At 38.9% G+C, this 27,495-nt stretch overlaps 1 protein-coding gene across 1 annotated transcript; it reads left to right on the plus strand.

Annotated features, from left to right (window-relative positions):
- The first annotated feature begins 8,700 nt into the window (after positions 1-8,700).
- On the plus strand, positions 8,701-27,377 carry CMAS (cytidine monophosphate N-acetylneuraminic acid synthetase). The gene is made up of 8 exons (XM_036456994.2): positions 8,701-9,042; positions 14,262-14,404; positions 14,550-14,705; positions 19,390-19,523; positions 21,125-21,219; positions 21,944-22,115; positions 22,825-22,978; positions 26,774-27,377. The coding sequence occupies exons 1-8, from the start codon at positions 8,783-8,785 to the stop codon at positions 26,962-26,964; spliced, it is 1,305 nt and encodes a 434-aa protein (XP_036312887.1). The 5' UTR covers positions 8,701-8,782; the 3' UTR covers positions 26,965-27,377.
- The last annotated feature ends 118 nt before the right edge of the window (positions 27,378-27,495 follow it).

The raw sequence follows: 27,495 nt of genomic DNA on the forward strand, positions 1-27,495 counted from the left end.
CCAGCTCTCTGAGGGACCGTGATCTGGCCCCCACTTTAAAAAGTTTGAGGACCCCTGGTGTAGGCAAAGCCAGGAGAGGACTCACACAAAGAGGTGGTTTCTGATGAAGCAGCCTGTGTCTGAAGCAGTGGAAGAGAGAGGTAAGCTTGTTAAGCACACACACACAAACAAATTGCTTATCCAGCTATTCTGCCACAAAGCCTGGGTCCTCTCTTGCTTCCCAAATTTCAGCAAATAGCTAGAGAAAATGACCTGTCTCATCAATGAGAAGAAAATCTGTTCGGGATTCATGCAAAGATCTGAGCAGGAGAAAAAAGAGGAAGGAGAAGAAAGAAGAGAAGAAGAAAGAAGAAGAAGAAGAAGAAGAAGAAAAGAAGAAGAAGAAGGAGGAGGAGAGAGAGGAGAAGGAGGAGGAGGGAAGGAGGAGGAGGAGGAGGAGGAAGAGGAGGAGGAGGAGAAGGAGGGGTAAAGCGGAAAAAGAGGAGGCAGAGAGGAGGAGCAGGAGGAGAAGGAGGGGAGGAGGAGGGAGGAGAGGAGGGCAGAAGAGGGGAAGAGGGGAGGCAGGAGGAAGAGGAGAAGGGAAGGAAGAAGAAGAGGCGGAAGAGAAGAGCAGCGAAGAGAAGAAGAAGAGAAGAAGAAGAGGAAGAAGAAGAAGAAGAAGAAGAAGAAGAAGAAGAAGAAGAAGAAGAAGAAGAAGAAGAAGAAGGAGAAGAAGAAGAAGAGGGATACAGGAAAACCAACTGACAAGTTAGGGATGCTGAGTAGAATGTCATCAAGGAGAAAATAAAAATTATCTCCTAATATTTAATGTAAATAAAATATTAAATAAGCAATTGCCTGTAAGAAACAAGAATAAGGAACAGAGATCTAGAAGCTCAACAAATATTTTATGAGAAATCAGAAAAAAGTAACAGAAAATCATTCAAAGAACAAAAGTGAGTTGGAAGAAGCAGAGAGAAATATAGATACTGCTGAAAACACACTGAGGGACATAACAAAATAAAGTGAGCCCACCAAATGAAATGAAAATGAAGACTTAAAATGATGAACTCAGCCAGCATGGCTCAGTGGTTGAGATCAACCTATGAACCAGCAGGTCAATGTTCCATCCCAGTCAGGGCACATGTCTAGTTTACAGGCTCAATCCCCAGTAGGGGCATACAGGAGGCAGCCAATCACTGATTCTCATCAGTGATGTTTCTATCTCTTTATCCCCCCTTCCTCTTTGAAATCAATACAATTTAAAAAAAAAAAAAAAGTTAAAATGATGAGAAAAAATAATAGAAATGGATTGGTAGTCAAAGACAGGCAACATATGCATCCTTGAAATTTGTACCTAAAATAAAACTTCACTGAGCCAAACTGGTCGGGGCTAAGTAAAACTTCAATAAAATAACAATATATTTGAAGCTATATTCAAGAAAACTTTCCTGAAATATTAGAAGATTAATACTTTCAGGGAAATTGGTTTCAGAACAATCAACATCATGAAATAGCCTGATAAAGTATCTGGTTTAAAATAATTTTTAGGATGCAGACATTAATATATGAGTAGAGGTGGTGTGTGAAGGTTATTTAGTGGCTGCCAAAGTTTAAACAAAAATCATCACTAATAATAATGAAAATAACAATAAACAGTAGACTGTTATCTCAAATATCAGCACCTGAACTTAGGATAAAAAATCGTTTGCCAAACCCATGGTAAAGACAATCAAGTATTAGGGAGAATATGTCAGTATTTTTCAAACATTACCTGTATTTTCAAAAATAGTATCACACTACAATAGCTTTCATTTATTTATTTCCACTTATTTTTCTTTGGGTACTATAAAATTCTCTATTTTCCCTGTTTTCTGAATTTTCTAATGTATTTAAGATCAATTTTATAGATATTTGTCATTTCTCTTTATATTTAAAGATATGGATGGTGAGTTTAAAATGGCTGCTTCAAGATTTAATTGTGTCAGTTGTTAGAACTAAGCATGTTTTTCTAGTATAATAATATTATTCCTTTCACTACCTTAGTAAAAGGAAGTGCCAATGTATTATATGTGAAAATAAATTCATGAAAAGACTGAATGCGTAAAGATTGAAGAAAGTTTACACTGCACATTTTATTCTCCACATGTCATAGTCAATAATTTAAATATCTGTTCTTCTCCATTAAATGTTAAGGTTCTTTCCAATTGGAGCTGTGTGGTTTTCATGGGGATTTTTAAACTATTATTTATATCACCTACCATAAATACTTAGAAAATTTATTCTGCTCAGAATAGGCCTTCAATAAATGTTTCTTGAATGGCAAGGTAAATAGCTATATAAATACAGGGCTTCCTCAAAAAATGTGTACACACTTTAACAGCTGATAGCTCAATTTTGAAAATAAATGTGTTTTACTAGTAGTAAACACTGTCTTTATTTAAAGTATGTGCATACATTTTTTGACCCAATATATTATGGCCAGTAATATATAGAGTGAAAAACAGAGTTAACTCCTTGCATATTCTGTCATCCCCTCGTTAGCAAAAGGAAGAAGAAAATAGATCGAAAAAGGAGAATTTCAATGCCATTCACCCTTTCTCCTCCACATCTGTGGTGCTAGGGAACACAGAACCATTTGATGGCATAGATAAGAAGACAGGGTTCATGCTGTTGCTCAGTGGTTTAGCATCAACCTATGAACCAGGAGGTCACAGTGCAATTCCAGGTCAGGGCATAGGCCCTGGTTTGGGGCTTGATTCCCAGTAGGGGGTATGCAAGAGGTAACCCATCAATAATCTTCATCATTGATGATTATCTCTCTCTCTCCCTCTCCCTTCCACTCTGAAATCAATAAAAATATATATTTTTTTAAAAAATAAGTCCTCAAAGCCCTTGAACCTTCCTTGGTATCTCGTACTTCAAGATTTGAAGAAAATTTACTCAAACTCCCTTACTGTGATGTAGTTACTCAAAGACTCTGGGTAGGCTCTCATTTCTCCTGCTCATTCCTACTTCTGATTTCTTGCTTTGGCAGCATTCTCACTCTGCATCTCATATCTTGTGCATTCTATCTCTCTGTACCACTCTTTCCCACGTGCTAGACAGGCCCTGAAGCTAGACAACTGAACATGCTCCAGGAACACCTGGTACTAGATCCTATCCATTCTGAATCTGGTGCTCTTTGTTCTTTCTCCTCCCAATCAAGCCAGCATTTAACTACAAAATCATTCAACCCTCAGAGCACAAGAGTTTAGAATCCAGTTTATAGAGCTTGAGACTCTGCATTCAAATCTCACCTTGACCACTTGCCAGCGGTGGGACTTTGAACAGGAATGAAAGTTACTTGGAGAGCTAAGGTATCTTATCTGCAATTGGGGATGTGTTAAATCGGTGGTCAGAAAATTCATTAGTCAACACAGCCAAATATCAACAGTACAACGATCGAAATTTCTTTTGAGAGCCAAATTTTTTAAACTCAAACTTCTTCTAACACCACTTCTTCAAAATATATGCGCCCAGGCCATGGTGTTTTGTGGAAGAGCCACACTCAAGGGGCAAAGAGCCACATGAGGCTCGAGAGCCACAATTTGCTGACCACGGTGTTAAGTGGTTTGGGTTGTCATGAGAATGAAACAAGATAATGCCTGTAAAGACTCAGCTGTGTACAACGCACCCAAGGTCTCAATCAGTGTTAAATATAATTATGAATACACCTCTCTCTGTTAACATCATCAAAATGGGCATTTTCAATTTACTGCTTAGCAGAGTATTGTTCCAGAAGCATTTTCCTTTCAGGTCCAGGCAAAAGCCTTTGAACAGGAGTTAAAGAATGTTTCAAACTTGGTTTTGTTGGCCTTAAATCTAGTCTCTTAGGGACCCGTCCCATAGTCATTTTATTTTATTTTATTTTTATTATTTTGTCCCATAGTTTTAGGGAGCACCAAGTCCTGAGTGCTTCCTGAGCCACCTTGGCATGCTCCGTAGCAGAGGATGGCTCCCTTGGCAGTTACAGTATTCATGCTTCCCTCCAACTTTTCTTCTATCCTGTCTCATGCCAGTCACAGGACAATGGTTGTGTGTGCCTGGAAAGACCTGATATTTTGCTCAGGAATTCTTTCACTGTGGACAGACCTTTATCACATGTTTTTAATACCATGAGAGCTCTGCCACCTTCAGACCTCACCTTACCAACTCCCCCTGGAGTTCAAAGACTGAGGTAGTTGAAAGCTCTGCTGGCTCTGAGCTAAGTAGTTCTGAGGCACCTCCCTTTTTTCCGCCTTCTTTTCAAGAGAGCAGAGAAGGATCCAGAGAGTCCTTCAAATCTGGCAGATGGTTTGAGCTTCCACTGGAGCAGTTCCCTGCAATAACCCTTCTCTTACTTGTTCCATGCAGCTTTCTTTTCTATAGCTTCTTTCCAACCTGCTTTTTTGGAATAAGTTTCCTAGCATTAAACATAGCCATGTTTTTTTAAAAATCATGTATCCTGATACAAATTTTTAAAAAAATGAAATGAAAGTGACACAGTATGTGACTTCAGAGGCTGTGTCTTTAAGAGGTACTGAGCTTTCATCTTGGTTATCTTGTTTTTCACTTTTTATTGAATCACCTGTTTTGGGGACACGAGCTGCCATACTGTGAGCTGCCCCACAGAGAGATCCATAGGGTAAAGGGCTGAGGCCCCTGGCCAATGGCCAGCAAGGAACAGACTGCCAACAGCCATTTGGGTAAGCCATCTTGGAATCAAATTCTCCAGCTACAGTCAAGCCCTGAGATAATCGGGGTCCCACTTTGGAACAGGATGAAACCTCACGAAAAACCCTAACCATAATCATCCATCTAAGTTACCCTCTGACCCTTAGAAACTGTAAGATATTGTTGTTTGAAGCTGCCAAATTTTAGGATAATGTATTATGCATCGAGATAACTTATACATGAATAGTAACAGTTGCCAACACATTCTGATGGCATTGAATCTTAATTTGGAGTCAAAGGAAGATAACTACTACATTGCAATATAGCAATTTCATTTATAGAAATCTGTCCCAGGAGCTTTTGCCTATGTCATTACAAATTTATGCACAAAGTTATCAGGGATTATTTACCTTGCATTAAAATATTCAGCAATAAGAAATTGCTAAATAAATTATGGTCTATCAAGTTCAAGTAATTTTAAACAACTTTTAACAATAAGTTGAAAGACTTTGAAATGCTTCTTCTGGCAGCTCAGACATCCATTCTCCCAGTGTCCTAATTCTTTGCAGTAGGCACACTGGTCCCGTTTCAGATCCATCCTTCCTTTTCCTGACGTGGCTCCTTGCTGGCTCCCTTTCCTTTTCTGGGAGCTAGCTTCTTTAGCAGCCACAGCAATCACATTCACTTTTCTTTTTAGTTTCTCTCAGCCTTCTTTTTAGCCGCATTTTTTCGATTAATGAAAACCTTATTAGCTATCTCTAGCAGTTCAGTAGCAGGTTTCCTGCAAAGACATAGCTTTCTCCTTATGTCTGGCTAAGCCTGACTAATGAAGGCTGCATTGACCATAGTTTGATTCTATGAGGCCTCTGGGTCAAAAAGGAGTGTAAACTCAATATGCTTCACAGAGTCTCTCATAAAAGGTCCTGGATTTTCATGAGGCCTCTGGAAAACCTCAGAGGCTTTAGCCATATTAGTGGCTTTCTCGGACCCAGCCCGGAGCCCCTAGAGGAAGGCCAGCCAATATCTCTCTAACTTGGCCCTCCCATCCTCTGAATTTGGGTCTCATCTGGGGTCCACATCTGGGAGAGTGTCCCTGGCCCATCTGTTTGTGTCCCTGTTGGGGCCTGGGTCTGGAGCCATTTGCAAGCTTGTTATTATACTCATGCGCTCCTTGGTGTTAAAAAGCATGAGAAGGAATTGTTTGCAGTCAACCCAGGTGGGCTTATGGGTCTGAAAAACTGATGCCGGAAGGTCAACTGTGGCTTGAAGTTTTATGGAATAAGCGGGAGTGTGATGCTTTCAATTTAAGAGATTGGTCGTAGTAAAAGGATGATAATAAAAGACTGATCCACCTCTTGTGGGGTCCCATTTTCTCCAATTATATGAGGACCCACATTTCTCAGAGAGGCATCTGAAAAGCCAGGAAAAAATCTTATTCTAGCCTAAATACTTCCCCCCTGGTGCTTGCTTGCCTCAGCACACATAAATTCTATCACATCACAAACCACACTCTACTGAGGTTTGCGTGTCTCCCCTTCAGAATTCTGAGCTCTGTCTTGCTCATCTTGCTTTGGAATTCCTAAAGTGTAGCCCCAGGCCTGGCAGTGGAATGCAATAAATGTGTGCAAATGGATGAATAAAAGGATTCTTCTGGCTATTGCATTTGTTCATATATGGAATCATAAAACAAAATGTAATATAAAGGCACTTTTTACTATAAATATGTATGAATGATTCTTTGGTAGCAAGACTTAACACATCTTTAAAGGAAGAATGAGTTGAATATTTGCTTTAAGAGTGGTTTATTTTTATCCCTCCAAAGTAATCCGAAGACAGGCAAACATTTCCTCTTCCTGCACAGTAATTCTCTATCACTTACTCTTTCTCTTTAATCTTTATCTTATTTTGAAAGAACACAACATGAGATCTACTGTCTTAAATGTTAAAGTGTACAATACACTAGTGTTATCCATAGGTACAATGTTGTATAGCAAATTTGTAAAGTTCATTCATCTTGCTTAACTTAAACTTTATAACCATTGATTAGAAAGAAGAAAATATATCAAATGAATATATTCTAATTTTATTGAAAAAATATTTTTCAAAATTTCTGTGCCATATATTGAATTAGAAGAATCATCTTCCATTTAATTAGAAGAACCATTCTCTCTCTCTCTCTCTCTCTCTCTCTCTCTCTCTCTCTCTCTCACACACACACACACACACTCCCTCTCTTCCTCTCTCCTTTCTCAAGCTTGAGATAGCCAGTTGTCAGCTCTAACCAAAGTTGTTCTGTAACAATACAAAGAATACAAAATGCTTTATTATCATAAGGTTGCAACTATTATGTTCAAAAGTATGTGTGGGCAGAGACTAGAAAAGTAATATGAAATGCAACTCACTGACATTTACTGAGCACTCACAGTGACCTACACTCTGTTCTGGACGTGATTAAAAAGAAGGAACAGTTCCTCTCTTGGAGGAGTCCAGTCTCATAGCATTTACTCATATTGCCATCATCTCCTTTGATAAGAAACTGTGGTGCCACTTGCTCTATCCCCAACTTGGAGGACAGGACACCACTACGCACCAAGAGTCAAACTTCTGGGGGTTCTGTGGTCCATTAATGTTTATGAGCATCTAGGGAATTACTGTGGAGAATGTCAACTTTATTAGTGAGAACTAAGATTGTTATTGGGGTGCGAAGGAGATGAGAGTTTCTGGGCTGTAAGAAGCATATGTCCTTCTCACATGGTTAACAAAAAATCAGTGCTGGTGTTTCTGAAGCACAGTATCTGTAAAGGTCCCATGCAAGGAGCTAGTGTGTGGGCAAACTGAACACTGGCCTGTAGTTCTGGGATGGCTCTGGGAGTCTGGCCCCCTTCTTCAGACACTGCACTGATGTTTGTTTATAGCCATCCTTTCTCATATCCAAGAGGAGCACAGCTTTTTCTCCTAAAAGCACTACGAGGAAGGGCTGAGCTATTCGTTACTTCACAAGCGAAGAGATTGAAAGTTTCCAGTGCTGGTCCCAGGACCCAAACAGTAAAGGCTTATTCTGTCTCTTTCAAAAAGGTTTAAGACCTGAGAAGCACAAAGGTCTTTTTATTCACCTTGAGAAGGGAAAGCAATACTATTACTTTGCGTTGCTTCTGGATGTATTAGTCTCCACATAGGGCAGACAAGAAAATTCTCTGTTTCTAGATACAGGCTTGCAGAAGTGGTGAAAGACTACTGATCATTAGGTCAGTAATCAAGATGTTTGAAGGATGCCACTGGGGCTCCTTCTCTTCTCTCTCTGTATATCCTGGTCCTGCTTTCGTCTGTGTGGACATCAGTCTGCCAGCCCATTTCAGAACAGCAAACCCCCAACCCCCCTTCCCTTAGCCTGCTCTGAGGATTCAGGTTTATAAGACTCCAAGTACCCAAAAGCTCAGCAAGAGAAAGATCCTTTCTTTCCAAGGATCTCTGGGAAGGACTCGAATGGGCTCTGCTTGATCATATGCCTGTCCCTAGACCACAGCTGTGTTCAGGAAGATGAGGTACTTAGATTGACCAGCTTGGGTTACACACCTTCTGTTACAATGCAGAGGATGTGAGTCTACCAGGTAAGGTAAGAAACAACTCCTAAAGGGAAAGATTTTTAACGGACAAAACATTAACAAACAAACAAACAAAAAGAACCCACCAAAAATCCCAAACCAAACAAACCTGAAAAAAACTAGAATAGGTGTTTATTAGCTAGGGGGGGAATAGTCAGGTTGACCTCCAGATTTTTATTGCTAGGTGACTGGTGATGTTAATAAAAAATGCCCAGGTAGAAGCAGTTTGAGCCCCTATTGAGAGTTGAGTTGTTAAAATGTTGGATTGAGGGTGACATTCGAATAATACCTTGGAAGCAATGAGTCACAGGAGAGAGACAGAGACCTACGGACTACAATTCCCAGCGTGCTCCGCAAACTGGCGGGGCGTGCCGGGAGGCGGGTCCAGGAACAGCCACCCGGAGAGCGCGGAGGCGGGGAGATCCGGCGTTGGGCGCCGAGCTGAGGTGGTGAGAGAAGAGCTCCCGGATGTGGAGAAGCTGGGGAGGAGTAGGCGTGGGAGGAAGATGGACTCGGTGGAGAAGGGGGCCGCCACCACCGTGTCCAACCCGCGGGGGCGGCCGTCCCGGGGGCGGCCTCCGAAGCTGCAGCGCAACTCCCGCGGCGGCCCGGGCCGGAGCGTGGAGAAGCCCCCGCACCTGGCGGCCTTAATCCTGGCCCGCGGCGGCAGCAAGGGCATCCCCTTGAAGAACATCAAGCACCTGGCGGGGGTCCCGCTCATCGGCTGGGTCCTGCGTGCGGCCCTGGACTCGGGGGTCTTCCAGAGGTACGAGGGGGGCAGGCGGGGGGCGGAGGCCGCGGGGGAGCAGTGGGGGGCGGGGGAGCAGGGGAGGCTGAGGAGGAGCAGGGGGGACTCGCGGGAGGGGGGGCGGCGGGGGCCATGGAAGAGCAGCGGGGGCCATGGAAGAGCAGCGGGGGCCGGCGGAGGAGCAGCGGGGGCCGCGGAGGAGCAGGGGGGGGGGGCGCGGAGGAGCAGGGGAGGCCGCGGAGGAGCAGCGGGGGGCGCGGAGGAGCAGTGGGGGGCGCGGAGGAGCAGTGGGGGGCGGGGGCCGCGGGGGAGCGGCAGGGCGGCAGCGGGGGCCGCGGAGCAGCAGCGGGGATTTTGGGGGTTGCTCGCTCCTGGAAGGGATGTGCGGCACCTGGGGTGTCTGGGCCCCGGCTGAGAGCCCTGGAAGAACGGGCTCCGGCTTATTCCTTGTTCTGTAGCCGCCGATAATCATGCCCTGGGACAGATCCTGACCCCGCCCTCGGGAATGCCACCTCTACACGGGGACATTTCCTCTTAACCGCCTTCCGCCGTTCCTGCTACCTCCCCGGGGAGAGGAGGCGGCCACTCCCGCGATGACCCGTGGACTCCTAGGCGGAGGCCACGGGGCGCCACTGCTGCCCGCGTCTGATAGCCACTGGGTGCTGCTTGCTGGTGGATCAGGGAGGCGTCAGGTTCCCGAATGGAGGGGTGTGGGTGTGTGGGTGTGTGCGCGCGCGCGCGGGCGCGCGCAAAGGCTTTCTCATTTCCAGCTCAGCCTGGAGAACCTTCCCTGACCTTTGAAAAAATGCTCAAAGCTATCTGCCTGTGAGTCAGCACAATCCAGGGCTCCCCGCATTCATTGGCAGGTGGGAGACAGTGGGAGAGCGAACAGCTGGCTGTTTTATGTGCTGTTAAATGGTTGTATCATACCTTTGGAACCTGGGCTGCCCCGAGGACAGTTTTATTGTTCATCACATAGAGAGAGAGAGGTTGCCATATGCCGTAGGAATTACAAGCTGATGTCATTCATAAAAGATGGGAGATAGAAGTCTGTGCCAAGAACACCTCTGCACATAGCAACTTCAACCTAATTGTATTTGAGTGTGTTATTGGGGAGGAGAGTAAATTGTTTTGACCTTTGGATGTTGGGGTCTTGGTTTTTAAAGAGATGGCTGTCTTTGAGGCGGGTTAATTACCCACATTTATATCCAGGTATCGGTGTACTACTAATTCCTTCAGTGTGTTAACCCGAAGGAAGCCTGGGTGGACAGAGGTGGCACCCAGAAGATAACAGTAGTGCAACAGGAAGTGTGCAAAGGAGAGATAGGGAAAGACGTGGGAGTTTAGTCCAATTCAGCAAATATTTACTGAGCCTTAATTTCTGCGCTCTAATCCAAGAGAATAAATACATCCAGGGTGAGTGTGACGCGGTTCTTTCCTTGTGAAGTCCACAAGCCCGCGTTTGAACAATTTTACCTCCTTACAAAGGGTATACACTGAAAAATAAGGGCTGAGATAAAGTGCATTCAGGCAGCAGAGATGTAATAAAATCCCATTTTTGTGAAATGAACTAGAAATCAAAATTACAGATGGAGCCCTGGCTGGGGTTCTCAGCTTGTGGGGCATCCTTTCTTCACTGAAAGGTTGCCAGTTCCTCTGTCAGGGCACATGTGCCCAGGTTGCAGCTCACACTGCTTCTACCTGGGCATTTTCTGTTAGCATCATCAGCCACCGAGGGGCAAAAACCTGGAGCTCAACCTCACTGTTCCCCTCCTAGCTAGTAAACACTTATTCTAGCTTCTTTCCTGTTTGTTGGCTGGTTGGTTTTTGCTGATCTACCCTGGAGTCAAAGTGTAAGGGTGTATTAATTGCAAATATGGGTAAATCATCTAATATTGTCTCTTTGTTATCATCTTCAGAATGGGCTTAAGTGTATCTCCTGGGCTTGCTGAGGGAATTAAGTGAGATAGAGTATATGCAACTCTTAAAATAGTGCCTGGCATATAGTGTGTGATCTATCCTTGACATTTTCTCCTTGTATTAAAGGTTTCTACAGTCTTCATCTCTTCCATGGCCAGTTTCCTTACTGGTAAAATTGGAAAGTTATCATTATCTTCAAAGTTTGTGTGTGTGTGTGTGTGTGTGTGTGTGTGTGTTTGTTTGTTTTTTAATTCTAACATTGTTTTGAGCCAAATTTGTCTTGGGATGACCCCTGCTCTCCTAAGTGAAAAGCTTCTTGTGAGCAGATATTACCTTTCTCACTCTGGAATGCTTTATAGATTGGAACCTCAATTAAAATGTGCTCATTTTAATTTAATGGACTTATTCTGAAGCTGCAGTTGGAATTTGGAGCAGCCCTCTACTTTCTTTCTTCAACAAATATTTACCCCAGGAAGGAAATCTGCCTGATTTGTGTTTTTCAGGAGATTATTTGTTCAAAATAATGATTTGACTCAGTTGAGGCATATTTTCCTGGCCTGCACAGAATCAAAGCTAGCAGTAATTTAATTTAATTTAATTTAATTTAATTTTATTTTATTTTATTTTATTTTATTGATTTCAGAGAGGAGGGAGGGAAACATCAATGATGAGAGAATCATTGATCAGGTGCCTCTTGCACAGGGGATCAGAGCCCACAACCCTGACTGGGAATTGAACCTTGACCTCCTGTTTCATAGGTTGGGTCAACGCCCAGCCACTGAGCCACCCCAGCCAGGCTAAGCTAGCAATATTTTAAAAGCTGCTAACTTGGGCCGAAACCGGTTTGGCTCAGTGGATAGAGCGTCGGTCTGCGGACTGAAAGAAACTAATTGACTTAATAAATGAATTTGGCAATGTAGCAGGATACAAAATTAATGCCAAGAAATCCATGGCATTTCTATACACCAACAGTGAAACTACAGAAACAGAGACTAAAAAAGCAATTCCATTTACCATCGCACCAAAAAAATTAAGATACCTAGGAATAAATTTAACTAAGGAAGTAAAGGATCTATATGCAGAAAATTACACGACATTGAAAAAAGAGATAGAGGATGATGTAAGGAGATGGAAGAACATACCATGTTCATGGATTGGTAGAATCAACATCATCAAAATGTCCATACTTCCTAAAGCAATCTATAGGTTCAATGCACTCCCCATTAAAATACCAAGGGCATATTTCACTGACCTTGAAAGAACTCTCCAAAAGTTCATTTGGAACAATAAAAGACCCCGAATAGCCACAGCAATCCTGACAAAGAAGGGTAAAGTAGGAGGGATCTCAATACCAGACTTCAAACTGTATTACAAAGCCACTGTTCTCAAAACAGCCTGGTACTGGCACAAGAACAGACATATAGATCAATGGAATAGAATCGAGAACCCAGATATCAACCCAAATCAATATGCTCAATTAATATTTGACAAAGGAGGCACGAATATACAATGGAGTCAAGACAGTTTCTTCAATAAATGGTGTTGGGAAAATTGGGTAGACACATGCAAAAGAATGAAACTAGATCACCAACTTACACCATACACAAAAATAAACTCAAAATGGATATAGGACTTAAACATCAGACGGGAAACCATAAAAATACTAGAAGCATCCACAGGCAGCAAAATCTCAGACGTATGAAAGGTCCCAGGTTTGATTCCGGTCAAGGGCATGTACCTTAGTTGAGGGCACATCCCCAATAGGGGATGTGCAGGAGGCAACTGATCGATGATTCTCTCTCATCGATGTTTCTAACTCTCTATCCTTCTCTCTTCCTCTCTGTAAAAAATCAATAAAATATTTTATAAAAAAAAAAAAAAAGCTACTAAACTTGGGTAGTAAGCAGTCAAGATAAATACTGAGATAATTTTATTTGCATTTAATAAAAAGTTACCATTACAGCTGAGTTTGTAAAAGTTTGATTTTCAAAAGTATAAGTAGACCTTAGAATAAATTGATTATTAAAAATATTGCCTAGCATACTGGTGAAAAATAAGCATTTCTAGGTTGTGGACTTACGACTAATGAAAGGCTTATCTTGTGTTCTCTTTAAAATGGCAGCATATGATTTGAAATAACTTGAATAGGCACCACTGTTGATATTCCTGCTTTTCCTGTTAGATGTTATATGATTTCATGTGAGAATAAAGTCATTGGCATTCAGTCTTTGACATTTACTCTAAACTTGATTTTAAATTTTGTTAAGCCTCTTTGTTCACTTGCTCATTCTTTCTCCTTTGCCTTTCCTCATCTGATTCCTCTACATCAAAGGAAATTATCGACTTACTTAGATCCTTGAACAATAGATGATGATCCTTAGATTTATGTGTACATATTGGATGTTACTTACATATCCACAGTGCCACCGCCTAATATTATAAATACAAATTAGACATTTGGACCTTTGATGGTCTGAAAGCAGAACTCCAGTTTTCCTTCCAACAGAGTCAGTATAAGGATTAAATGAGACTGTAGATGTTTTTAAATTACCATTTGTATTTTATTATTTTGAAAAGAAAACATTTATTTAATGTTCATTCTGAGTTGTGGTTTATAGTTAATCCTTGTAAGAACCATTTGAGGTAATTATCATCACCTCTATTTTACTGAAAATTGAGTCTTTGGGAGATTATTACATGTTGGACTCTGTCTCTATGATAGGCCCAGAGTTTCTCAAAAAAATGGTCTGTGTATCCCCAGTGTCCAGACAAGTGCCTAGTGCCTGAAACAAACTATGACTTAGTAAATATTTCATGAATGAAGTAATGAATGAATGATAAAGGGTTTAAAGAAGAAAAACAAGCAAACAAACCTCTTCCAGAATCTCTATTTTTTAAAATTTATCTTTTAAGCATTTTAGATTGAAGAGGGTGCAGGCTAGGCTGAGGGACACCTCTCCACCCGTGCACAAATTTCATGCCCCAGGCCTCTAGTTTATATAAATAACAATATATGTTATATGTAGTAGAAATATTTCTATGTATAAATATAAACATATCTAGGACATTTACTTAGATATTTAAAAATGCTGTTTAAAACATATAAATAAATAAATGAAAATACTGTTTATATTTTAAATACTGTATTTTAAAAAAAAATTTATAGTACTTTGTATCTGTAACATTATTTTCATGAAACAAAAACTATTCTAACATAATGTAAGCTGTATTTTAGGGTTTTAGAGTTCCTTTTTATCTGTAATGATTTCTTTTTGTGATTGAGCTTTATGTATTTGTTCTTTTTAATGTCTCTACAGTGTGTGGGTTTCAACGGACCATGATGAAATTGAGAATGTGGCCAAACAATTTGGTGCACAAGTTCATCGAAGAAGTTCTGAAGTTTCAAAAGACAGCTCTACCTCATTAGATGCCATCGTAGAATTTCTTAGTTATCACAATGGTATGAGTTTAATAGTATATTCAAAATGTTATGTGATTTATAACTTGCTTATCAGTCAGTTCACAAGACTTGTTTTATTTGCATTTGAGATTACTGTCTTGCAGAGAACTTTATTCTGATGTCCTTTTGTTTTGTCTTTTTAAAGAGGTTGACATTGTAGGTAATATTCAAGCTACTTCTCCATGTTTACATCCTACTGACCTTCAAAAAGTTGCAGAAATGATCCGAGAAGAAGGATATGATTCTGTTTTCTCTGTTGTGAGGCGCCATCAATTTCGATGGAGTGAAATTCAGAAAGGAGGTAATTTGTTATGTCACTCTTTATTTTAGCTCATTTTATGGAGAATCCATTTTTCATATGCAAATATTCTTTAGGAGTGAAGAGAGTAAAAAGGAGCAGGAAAAGAAAATATTCTTGCTGAAACTGGTTTGGCTCAGTGGATAGAGCCTTGGCCTGTAGATTGAAGGGTCCGGGGTACGATTCCGGTCAAGGGCCTGTACCTTGGTTGCTGGCACATCCCCAGTAGGGGGTGTGCAGGAGGCAGCTGATTGATGTTTCTCTCTCGTGGATGTTTCTAACTCTCTCTTCCTCTCTGTAAAAAAATCAATAAAATATATTTTAAAAAAGGAAAACATGATTCTTAACCCTAGTAGGTAATGACATTTCTAATCAGTTCTCAATCTTATGATTACTGAGGGAAGACAGTGAGCCAAAATTAATTCTTTGCTTTATTTTTACAAAGAAACATTTTAACACTTTATTTGCCTTTTCAGATTGACATATTTTTCTAGATCAAGTACTTTTATTTTTGTTCTAGACATCTTTGATAAACTCTATATAAATCATATAGAATTGTGGGAATAGAAAGCATCCACCAAAGAGTTTTAGAGGAACTCAAGAATGAATTGTGTAATTTCCCAAAATATGTTACTCTTTTATATAAGAAGAGTTCCATAGTGTTTAGGTAGAGCCTGATTTCTAGCCAGATAAACTAGCAAAATATGTAATAAAGAATAGAATCACCAACAAATAGGTAAATATAACATACTTGAAGAAAGGCATTGTGATTTCTGTTATGTGCCTTTTGTTGAGCGTAGAAAAGCTGGCCTAATTGTCTCTGACATAAGTGTAACTTAAAATGTTATTCTTTTGAAGATGTATATTTAGCATGTTATTCCATTATCTTCTGCCATCCATTGTTTCTTATAAGAAATCAGCTGTAGCTGAAACCGGTTTGGCTCAGTGGATAGAGCATTGGTCTGTGGACTGAAAGGTCCCAGGTTCAATTCCAGTCAAGGACATGTACAGTGGTTGCGGCACATCCCTGGTAGTGGGTGTGCAGGAGGCAGCTGGTCGATGTTTCTCTCTCATCAATGTTTCTAGCTCTCTATCCCTCTCCCTCACTGTAAAAAATCAATTAAAAAATATATTAAAAAAAACAAGAAAGAAATCAGCTGTAAATCTGACCATTGTTTCTCTGAATATGATTTTCTTCAGGCTACTTTTAAGATTTCCTCTTTATCTTTAGTTTCTATAGTTTGACTCTAATATGTATTGCTGTGGTGGTCTTTGTGTTCACCCTGTTTGGAGTTCCCTGAACTTTTCATATTTATGGATTGATATATGTCATTGGTTTTCAAAAATTCTCTTCAAATATTTCTTCGGCCACATTTTCTATCTCCTTTTTTTTCTGGGACTCCAATTTAAATGGATTTTTAAACAATTTTATAGTGTTCACATGTCTCTCATCGTCTGTTCTGCATTGTTTATTTTTCTTTGTGCTTTATTTTGAGTAATTTCAATTGACTTATGTTCCAGCTCATGTATCATTTCTTCTAACTTGTCTAGTGCACTCTAAATTCTGTCCAGTGAATTCTTTCAGGAACTGTGTGTTTTCCTATTATAGAATATACCTTTAAGTTATTTTTTAGAGACTCCATTCTCTGTTGAGATGTTCCATCTTTTTATCCTTATTCTTTTTTTTCAAACTATAAGAGAACATCCTATATAATAAAAGGCTAATTTACAAATTGTCCCCTTGCGAGTTCGACCAACCAGGAGTTTGACTGACTGGGAGGTTGATCACTTGCTATGACGTGTGCTGACCACCAGGAGGTGGTGTGAAATGAAGGGATGCCCTGCTTGGCAGCCAGGGGAAGGAAGGCCCTGGCCAGCAGCAGGGGGAAGTAAGGTCCCAATCAGCCCTGATCTGGCCAGGTCTAGGTCTACCTGTGCACAAATTTTATACACTGAGCCTCTAATTTATTTAGAAAATCACACAGGTAAAAGTGATTTGTAGAAGAAATGGGCTTAAGAAACAAGTTATGGCCAAAACCGGTTTGGCTCAATGAATAGAGCGTCGGCCTGCAGACTGAAAGGTCCCAGGTTCGATTCCGGTCAAGGACATGTACTTTGGTTGCGGGCACATCCCCAGTAGGGGGTGTGTAGGAGGCAGCTGGTTGATGTTTCTCTCTCATCGATGTTTCTAACTTCTCTATCCCTCTCTCTTCCTCTCTGAATGAATAAAAATAAAATGAATAGAAATATATTAAAGAAAAAAAAGAAAGGAAGAAACAAGTTATGCTAGTAGAGGCAAGGAAGGGCCCTTAGAGCTTAGAAGTGAGGGAGGTAAAAGTGACCAGACTTGTAGGACCATGGGGGGACACACTGGTATGCTCAGGGAGGGAGAACACTTCATTCTTTAAAAAAATATTTTTTAAAATTTCTTTAACATCTCTATGATAGTTATATGAAAATCATTGACTGTAACATCTGGATCATTTATAGTTCTGTTCCTGTGACTTTTTTCTGATTAGGAGTCATGTATTTCTGCTTCTTTATATGTGTCATATTTTATCATTTGCCAGACATACAGACTGGAATATATATTGTTTTCTTCTATCAGGCTGATAGGATAAGGGGCTAATCACTTTGCTCTAATTAGGAGTTGGGCAGTGTTGCAACTATTAAAATTCTGGTTTCTCCTTATTCCAGCTAAGATCCTCTGCTTATGCCAAGCTTGATCTTTTTCTTACCTCTTTCTCAGACTGAGCAAATAACTCCAGTGGAAATTCAGCCACTGATCCTATAGGAAAGACTTATCCCTCTCTTTTCTTCAAAGTACCACTTGAATTATCTTGTTTATTTGCTTACTAGAAGCTGGATGCTCAAAATACCCTCTTCAATCTGGGACCCTTTGGAGGATGTCTGACTGCTGGTTTAAACCAGCAGTCAGGCATTCCACTCTCAATCTGGGATGACTAGCTCCTAACCACTCACCTACCAGCCTGCCTGATCGCCCCTAACCCCTCTGGCTGATTGCCCCTATCTTGCCCCCCTGCCGGCCTGATCATCCCTACCTTGTCCCCTGCCAGCCTGATCACCCCTAACCTTTCTGCCTGTCTGCCTGCCTGATCGCCCCTAACTGCCCTCTCCTGCTGGCCTGATCTTGCCCCCAACTGCCTCTGCCTGCCAGCCTGGTCTCCCCCAATTTCCCTCCCCTGCTGGCCTGATCACCCCTAACTGCCTCTGCCTCGGCTCTTACTACTATGGCTTTGTCTGGAAGGAAGTTGAACATCTGGTAGATGGCCGGTTGACCTGGTCTAATTAGCATATTATCCTTTTATTAGTATAGATTGTCTATCTCCACCACTAGAACGCACACTCCATGAGAGTAGGAGTTATGTTCACTATTGTGTATCCAGTGCCTATAAAACTATACCACATACTCAATATATGTTTGCTGAGTATTTTTCCTAATTATATCAAACATTGGGTTGGAGTTGAGCAGAGGATGGTTTTGTTAGGGAAGTATGTAGAGATTATTCCTAGAAGCCTCTATATACAGAAGTGACAACAAAAAGTAAAGAAAGATTCTGAAGAATTACCAGTTACTAAACACACACACAGCATAAGTGTATACATATCTGTACACATCCACAAACACAATTTAGGAAAAACTAAGTGAAAGGCAAAGGAATTCCTATATTCTAGTACTAAGGGTGTCATCTATATACATAAAAGCCTAAGAGACCGAACGACTGGTCACTGTGATGCACACTGACCACCAGGGGGAAGACACTCAGCATAGGAGCTGCCCCCTGGTGGTCGTTGTGCTCCCACAGCCAATTTCCCATGGCTGGCCAACCTCCTGTGGTTCCTTCCCCCGGCGGGCCAATCTCCCATGGTCCCTCCCCATGAATGGGGGCCATCGGTCAACCTTCTGTGGCGCCTGCCCCCTTCCCCCAGCTGAATGGCCCCAACTGGAACCTCCTGTGGCCCCTCCCTTGGCCAACCTCTGCCGCCCCCATTGGCCCCAATCGCCGGCCAGGCTGAGGGACCCCACCCATGCATGAATTCATGCACTGGGCCTCTAGTTTATTATATTGTGTTATAATAATTGATGTTGATATTGCTGAGCCTTCATTACCAAGAAAATAATAAATGCTATTTATTATTATGATTAGTTTCTTTTTTAACCACTGGTAAGAACTCAAAGTACATTATATGAACATTTTTGTCACTATAAAAGTTTAAGTAATTCAATAGGGAAATCTTCACTTTTCTATAATAATTCTATGACTGTCATTTCTCAACCACATTAGATGAATAATGCATACATTGTATTTCTATAGAAATAAATAATGATAAATAGTTTAAAGGGGTCAGTTATTGAATATTGGTATTTTATGGCCAATCTGTTTTTTGACAACTTTGAGGTTTCCCTGATGTCCTCCCAAAGCATTATATTTATATAAACACATTAAAATATTAATTGTAGAATTCTACTGTGAAATACTTTATCTTTCTATTATTAGAAAACAAAGATAAGTCATCAGAATTATTACAGATTTTATTTAAATCTTCTTAAATATTTATCTAGATACAGAAATATTCTACATTCTTGAGTTCATTTCTATGCTTTTTAAAAAATTACTAAATGGATTCAAAGCAATGCGGACTTAATATAGCTTTTTGCTTTTAGTTCGTGAAGTGACTGAACCTCTGAATTTGAATCCAGCTAAACGACCTCGTCGACAAGATTGGGATGGAGAGTTATATGAAAATGGCTCATTTTATTTTGCTAAGAGACATTTGATAGACATGGGTTACTTACAGGTTTGTGCCTTCATTTTATAAAACCTTTTAAACCCTTTGGTGGTATACTTTCGAGTTTTAGGGAAGAGGTATGGCACAGTTCATAGTGAAAAATATCAACTCCTAGAGGAAAGGCATAACTCAAGATTTATTATCTCAGCATTTATCCTGTAGGCTTACCCCAAACTGCTCTTTGGAATCCATCCAGTAAATATGCAAGGAATTCTGCAACTAAAATATTATAATAAGAAATGAATCAAATATTGAATGTTCTTTGCATGTCCTGGTATTCATATTATTACATTCAAAACTTTAATTTATGGTTGTGTTACTGTCAGGTTGTAGTTGTACAGTTGAATAACTTCTGTTGCTTTAAAAAGAAATAAACAAAAAAGCATATAGTAAAGGTGAAACAGCACCAACCTGGGCATCAGGAAAATCGAGTTATAGTTTATATATTTATGTAATCTTAAATATATTGTTTTATCTGTTCTTGCCCTTATTTTAAAATAAGGAGGTTGGGTGTTTCTCTCATCTTTAGAGCCTTCATGGTTGTATCATATGCTATTTTTTCATTTTAGTTATAGCTATTACTTATTCAGCACTTACCAAGGACTATCTGAAATACTACATAGGATATCTCTTGTAATCTGCATAGCAACAGAATAAAGTGGACATCCCAAGCCCAGTTTTTCAGAGGAAGAAATGATAGATTTGAAAAATGAAATAATTGGCTTAAGGCAAAAACAAGCAGTAAATGGTATTGTCGGAATTTGGATTCAGATCCTTACATTACTCAAAAATAGTATTTAATAAAACACTAAAACTCCACTCTGTATAGTAGAAATTCTAATGTGAATCATGCTCTGAGGGAAAAATAGTTTTCTAAACTTCTGGTCAGTGTTTAGGCAAACTGTAGGCTGTTTGAGTGTTAAGGAAAATTCAATTTGACAGATAGAGATACCACCGTCCTGAACTGGTTTGACCCTTCCCTAAAGTGTGAAGAAAAATAAAATCTTTCATCATAATTTGTGGAGAGACTTGCAATTCTTGCCCCCATATCTCGGGATCAGTAAATCATCCCTATCTTAGTGCACATATGAATAAGATAGTATTGCTCACTCACATCTGGAGCACAGGGATCTAAGATAATTCTGTACGCTAGATACTCTAGTTATTTTTTTCTTTCTTATTTTGCTCCTTAGTTTTAAATAGGAACAAATTCCGAAAACATTTTTATTACCTTTGAATGATGAGAGAGATTGCCAGAACAGAAAATTCCTGTGGTTAGAAAATGAGGATGGGTATTATTTTCGATTTTTGCAGTCATAAAGTAATCTATCCAAAGGAAAATGAGAACTTGCACTGTGTAGATAAAAGTTGAAAAATGTTGAAGTTAAAAGAAAAATGTAAAAGTTATTTGTTTTATGTAGTTTGAATATATAGGAAACAAAAATATAAGCTTTTCCCTCAAAAAAAGGGATTTTTTATATGTCACTAATATTATTGGGTTATTCGTTTTTTTCAATACTGTAGAAATGAATTCATTGTCCTGCATTAGAAACTTTCAATATATGTAAATGCATGTAAAAACCAGCACTCATGGCATTTGTACTGTTTAGGGTGGGAAAATGGCCTACTATGAAATGCGTGCTGAGCACAGTGTGGACATAGACGTGGATATTGATTGGCCTATTGCAGAACAACGAGTATTAAGGTAAAAACAAGACTTACCGTATTTTTCAGACCATAAGACGCTCCGGACCATAAGACTCACCAGTTTTTAGAGAAGGGAAATGAAGAAAAAAAGCTTCTGAAACAAATAGTGTCCTAAAATATTTTATGTGCATTAAAACCCAACATCACAGTCATAAACACATGTAATCAACCCTGTAAAGTAAACAGCAGCATTTAGAACCATTTTAGAGCCGGGCAAGCACACAGAGACCACACAGAGCCGGTCAAGTAAAAAAACTTTTTTTTTAAAGTATATGTGTAGGCTATATTTGGACCATAAGACGCAGGGACTTTTTCCCCCCACTTCTGGGGGAAAAAAGTGCGTCTTATGGTCCGAAAAATACGGTATATAGCCTTTGCACAAGACTCTATAACATTATTGTTAGTAGATATGTTTAGCATACTTATGAACACTGATTTGTGATACTCCATCTAACGATCTGTGTAATTCATTTGCTCATATGAGGAAGACATATACATAAACTATTCCTTTAGATGACACTTTTAATACGTTGAGAAACACATAGTCCACTTAGACCACACTACTTATTCTCCACTGTAAGTTTAAGTGTATTTGTGAAGTAAATATGAAAGGTACTTCTGAATAATTGGATGGGAATGGGTTAAATTTCCTGGCATTAGCCAGATGAGAGACAGTGACTAGTATTGCACTTATATTCAAAGGTCTCTTTGGTTTCTTTTAGATATGGCTATTTTGGCAAAGAGAAGTTTAAGGAGATAAAACTTTTGGTTTGCAGTATTGATGGATGTCTCACCAATGGCCACATTTATGTATCAGGAGACCAAAAAGAAATAATATCTTATGATGTAAAAGATGCTATTGGCATAAGTTTATTAAAGAAAAGTGGTATTGAGGTATGTGCCCCTGAATACAGCATTGTTTTTCAAGATTATGATTCAGGGTCAAGGAATATGTAAGGGAAATGAGATATACATTTTTTTATAGCATCTATTAAAATACCTGAAATTTAGCCTTCATGTGCCTAGAAAATTATCATACTACTTAATTGTAGAAGAGCAAAATGTGAACCAACAAGTAAATGTTTATGTAATAAGTATGAACTTATTATTTTCATATAGATGCTTTTTAGTTGCTAAAGCATCTTGCAACCAGAAAGATTTAATAAAAAATGTCAGTGTTTAAAAATAAAGCAAATATCTTATAGACTTTAAAATGTAGCTTATTCTTATGATTAAAAATTTTAATTCACAATAGCTTAATGTGTATTTTAAGATGATTTCTCATAATTGATTAGAACTCTTATGTGTTTCTAAGCAGCACAAGAGATATATTATAGACTTTTCTTTGGATAAATTGAATTACAGGAGACTCTTAAATTAGCTTCAGACTGTGTATGTTGCACTTTTTTACATGTAGGTAGAATCCTTTCCATGGTAGAGAACTGTCTTTCCCCTTTACAAGTCTACTTAGACATAGCAGAATTTGTCCTTCAGAAGGTCAAAGGACTACTCAGTTGTGTTTTGTATTGTTTACCAAGGCATTATCTTATTCCGAAAGATTTCTGTTTCTCTTATTTTCTCCTTTTGTCCTTTTTTTTTAAAGGTGAGATTAATCTCAGAAAGGGCCTGTTCAAAGCAGACACTCTCTTCCTTAAAACTGGATTGCAAAATGGAAGTCAATGTACCAGACAAGCTAGCAGTTGTAGATGAATGGAGGAAAGAAATGGGCCTGTGCTGGAAAGAAGTGGCATATCTTGGTTGGTATCTTTTTATTCAGCCATAATAAAACGAATCAGGATTTTTATTTTTTTTTAAGAAATAAAAAAACAAGAAAGAAAATTCCCACAATTAGCATGATTATAAAGAAATAGAAACTCTCCTTCACTACTGACAAAAGTATTAAATTCAGACAGCCCTTCTGGAGGTCACTTTAATAATATTTATCAAGTATAGCCAGAGAAATGATTACCAACACTTGCTGTGGAGTCAGACCACAACCTTGAAGCCAATTTTGGTAACGAAACCCTAGTTTTCTTCATCTATAAATTGGAAATGTTAAAAGTACCTATTGTCATTGGTCTATTACCAGTTACATAAATTAGGTAAAGCATTTAGCAGATTCCTAATTATAAATATTAGGTCTAGTAATAATTAATGTCGTTTTCTAATACTTTTTTTAAAATCGAATTTATTTAAACAATACAACAAAATTTAATCAACAATATAGTTGCTGTTGTTTTCTACTACTTGTGCCCAACGCTCAGGAAGCATTTTAATCCCTCTGTTGTAAAATTCTTGTGATTTTGATGCAAAAAATTAGGTCAATGCATTTTTGAGGCATTCTTCATTATTAAATTTTTTTCCAAGAAGAAAGTTTTGCAAAGAACGAAACAAATGGTAATCGGAAGGGGCAATATCAGGAGAATATGCAGGTTGAGGGAGAACTTCCCATTCCAACTGGCGCAGTTTTTCAGCAGTGATTCTTGCAGTATGCGGTCGTGCGTTATCGTGGTGAAGAATTACGCCCTTCCGATTAATCAGCACGGGTTCTTTTTCTCTTAAAGCTTGGGCTAACCTTTCCAATTGGGCACTATACACTGCACTTGTAATGGTTTGGTTAGATTAGGGGTGTCGAACTCAATCAGAGAAGGGGCCAAAATCTAAAATCCAGCCTAAATCGCAGGCCGAATGGTTTACTGAACAGTCATAAACTGTCATTGTGATGGAAACGCAGAGGAGTGCTGTGATGACAGCGCGGTGCGGGCCACATTGCAAGGCCTGGCGGGACGGATTTGGCCCGCGGGCCTTGTGTTTGACACATGTGGGTTAGATGGTAAAAGTTCATAATGAAGAATTCCTTTAAAATTCCACCAAACACACAACATCACTTTTTCCGCATGCAAGTCAGGTTTTGGCGTGGGCTGCGGAGCCTCATTTTTGTCCAACCATTGAGGCCGCCTTTTCAAATTAACATACAGCACCCATTTTTCATCTCCGGTAACAATTTGCTCTAAAAACGGCAAACGGTTTTGACGAGAGAGGAGCGAACTGCAAATTGTGACTCTTTGATTACGGTTGTTGTCCGTCAACTCATGAGGAACCCATTTTCCAAACTTTTGGACTTTGCCAAGTGCACGCAATTGATTGGAAATTGTTTTTTGTGAACAATTTAAAGTTGTCGCAAGCTCTTGTTGGGTAATTTGAGGATTTTGCACCAAAAGAGCTTGAAGAGCTTCTTGATCAAAATTGGACACACGGCCTCGACCACTCTTGTCATCTAACGAAAAATTTCCCTTGTGAAATTTCTCAAACCAACGCTGGCATTTTCTGGCGCTAACTGCATCTTGACCAAAAGCACTACAGATGTTTTTTGCAGCCTCACTTGCTTTTCTTCCTAATTGGAACTCGTAAAGCATGCAGTGCCGAATATGCTCTTCATCCGCCATCTTCTTAGCCCTAGTTTTGCAACAAAAACCAAACCAAACACAAACTTTTTCAAGCAAAACTTGTTAATTGCACTTCACACGTTCTGTAGATACCACGTGTTTGAAGGTTATGTCAATACAAGTCAACGCCAAGCAAGATTTTAAACGAATGTTTAAAAACGACATTAATTATTACTAGACCCGATAGAACACTTTGAATATTTTTAGCTATTATTATATGTACATCTTTTTTTGTTTGTTTGTTTTAAATGTACATAATTTTGACCCCAAAATTCCAATTCCAGGAAAGAAATTGGACAAATTTGGCAATAACAGGGAAAAAATAAATGACCTAAATATTCTACAAAAATAAAATATCTATAAAATTGAATACTATGCAACCATTGCAAACAGTGGTCAGATCTCACAAGTTTTTCACGTTAGTATTAAGCAAATATATTTATTACATGTTTACTGTATGCAGACTTTGAACTGGTTCCTGGGACTTAATAGTTACAGAGCTTACAGTTTAATGATGTCAATATTTTAAATAATAATGGCTTACAATGTCAAGTTATTATATATAATAGCTATAAGCCATGTATGAAATAAATATTTACAGGGCTAATATGGGCCTCAGAAGCATCACAGAATGCTTTGGAAGTGTATGATCTGGAGACTCAGGAATAGCCTTTGAACTGCATGTACAGATTGTATGGAGGAAAATACTATAGAAACTTTGATAGAAAATGATCCAGCTATACTTATTTATTACCTGTGTGACCCTAAGCAAGCTTCTCTAAACCTTAGTTTTCCTATTTATAATATATACCAAAATGTAATGACTGTTCCTAAATGGTGGTAATTAGGATGATTTGAATATATTTGCCTTCACTTATAAGAAAAAACTGAAAAGTAGTAGTTAGAAAATTGGGAAAATAGAGAATGAACTCCAAATTTTTATTTAAAAAGAGCAGTTTTGTATGGGCCACATAAATATATAACAATGTGTCCCTTAAAATATTGACACTTTTATAAGAAAAATTTAGTAAAGCTTAATTTGCGGGATGAATAATATGAAGAAATATCCTAATTTTAATCATCTTTCAGTGAAAACAATTTAAATTTCAGTACATTTACCAATAGGAGAAAATTTTCAGTAGATAAATGTAGGAAAATATAAAACAGACCCTTAAATGGCATTTTATTGTTTGTGTTTGCTCTGTAGCAAAGTAGTAGTTATACTCAGAATGGTGAATCTAAGGTACTGGGAGCTTCTGAAATTCATTCTGTCAAAAAACAGGGGTTGAGAAGAATCAAGGCAAGGGAAGAAGGGATGTAGTTATGTTAGTTGTAATGGTGATTTTTCAACAAATAAGTGTTATTCAAATCAGAACTATTACAAATTAAAAGAGACTTATGATATATATCAACAACAGCCCATGGATATGACTCAGTGGTTGAGCATTGACACAAGAGTTTGGTTACCAGTTAGGGCCCATGCCCAAGTTGCAGGTTCAATTCCTAATAGGGGCCTTGCAGGAGGCAGCCAACCAATAATGTTCCTCTCTCATTGAAGTTTCTATCACTCTATCCCTCTCCCTTCTTCTCCTTCTAAAAAAATCAATAAAACATAAAAAAATACATATCAATAAAAGAAAAAAATACATATCAACAAAATGTAATATTTAGAGCCTTTTTGGTTTCTGATTCACATAAATCAACTAAAACAATTTTGAGACAACTGAGAATATTTGAATTATTAGGTGATATTAAGGAATTGTTGATTTTGTTAGTTTGATGATATGTCACTTTTAAAATTATATATATCAGAGATAAATGCTAAAAAGTTTTTGGGGTAAAATATATCTGGGGTTTCTTTATCCCCTCCAAAAAAGCAAGGTGGCAGGAAATAGAGAAAAACATTGATAAATTATCTAAAACATTGATAATTATTCCATAAGAACAAGTTCTTTAACATATTTTTGTTCCATCTAAGCTGTAATGTATGCAGCGATTTAGGCCACTAAACTTACTAGAATTACTTATTGTTTGCTGTTTGCATCATTTGGAAAGAATATTCTTTGTCTCTTTAAATGGTCAACCAGTGTTTCTTTTCTGCGATAGGAAATGAAGTGTCCGATGAGGAGTGCCTGAAGAAAGTGGGCCTAAGTGCTGTTCCTGCTGATGCCTGTTCCACAGCCCAGAAGGCTGTCGGGTACATTTGCAAGTGTAATGGTGGCCGTGGTGCCCTCCGAGAGTTTGCAGAGCACATTTTCCTACTAATGGAAAAGGTTGTTAACTCCTGCCAAAAATAGAAGTTAGTGTAATGAGTGGGGGGTGGGGGGGAGTATACAGTCTTCTTCAGCTATTTTACTTTTGTTTTTGATTAAGTACAATTCCATGTTTTAATGTTATAGACATGTGACTTGATTTGTGATATATCTTCATATCTTTTAAAGCAAAGTCTTCTCAAATTGTCTCTCCAAAACCTACTGTGAAATAATTGTGCTGTACTTTTCTCTTTATGCAAGATAATTATTTAGAGATTGATTTACAGTCTCACATTTTTAGTAAATGCAAGTAAGAATAAGATCAAAATTGACTTTGTATTGTACCCTGTAAAACTGTGTGTTTGTGTGCTTTTTATGCTATTTTATTTATTTGGGGACAGTGTATCTGGTAAGACATGCTCTTCTATTAATTAAAAAAATACATTTCACAGACTTGATGAAAACTGCCTTGTTGCTCTAGAAAAAAAAATTTACTGAACATGCTCTGATTTCCTTTAAACACTGACCATGTAATGAATGTGAGAAACAAACCACTAAATATGAGGTGTATAACTC

This window comes from Pipistrellus kuhlii, unplaced genomic scaffold (genome assembly GCF_014108245.1).
Source record: "Pipistrellus kuhlii isolate mPipKuh1 unplaced genomic scaffold, mPipKuh1.p scaffold_m20_p_3, whole genome shotgun sequence".
Lineage (NCBI taxonomy): Eukaryota > Metazoa > Chordata > Mammalia > Chiroptera > Vespertilionidae > Pipistrellus > Pipistrellus kuhlii.

What these genes read in the sequence shown, in the direction of transcription:
- CMAS (XM_036456994.2), top strand. Translation starts at nt 8,783, where the DNA reads ATGGACTCGGTGGAGAAGGGGGCCGCCACCACCGTGTCCAACCCGCGG. An exon ending in GACTCGGGGGTCTTCCAGAG is followed by an intron (nt 9,043 to 14,261) that starts GTACGAGGGGGG and finishes ATGTCTCTACAG; the next exon opens with TGTGTGGGTTTCAACGGACC. An exon ending in GCAGAACAACGAGTATTAAG is followed by an intron (nt 21,220 to 21,943) that starts GTAAAAACAAGA and finishes GGTTTCTTTTAG; the next exon opens with ATATGGCTATTTTGGCAAAG.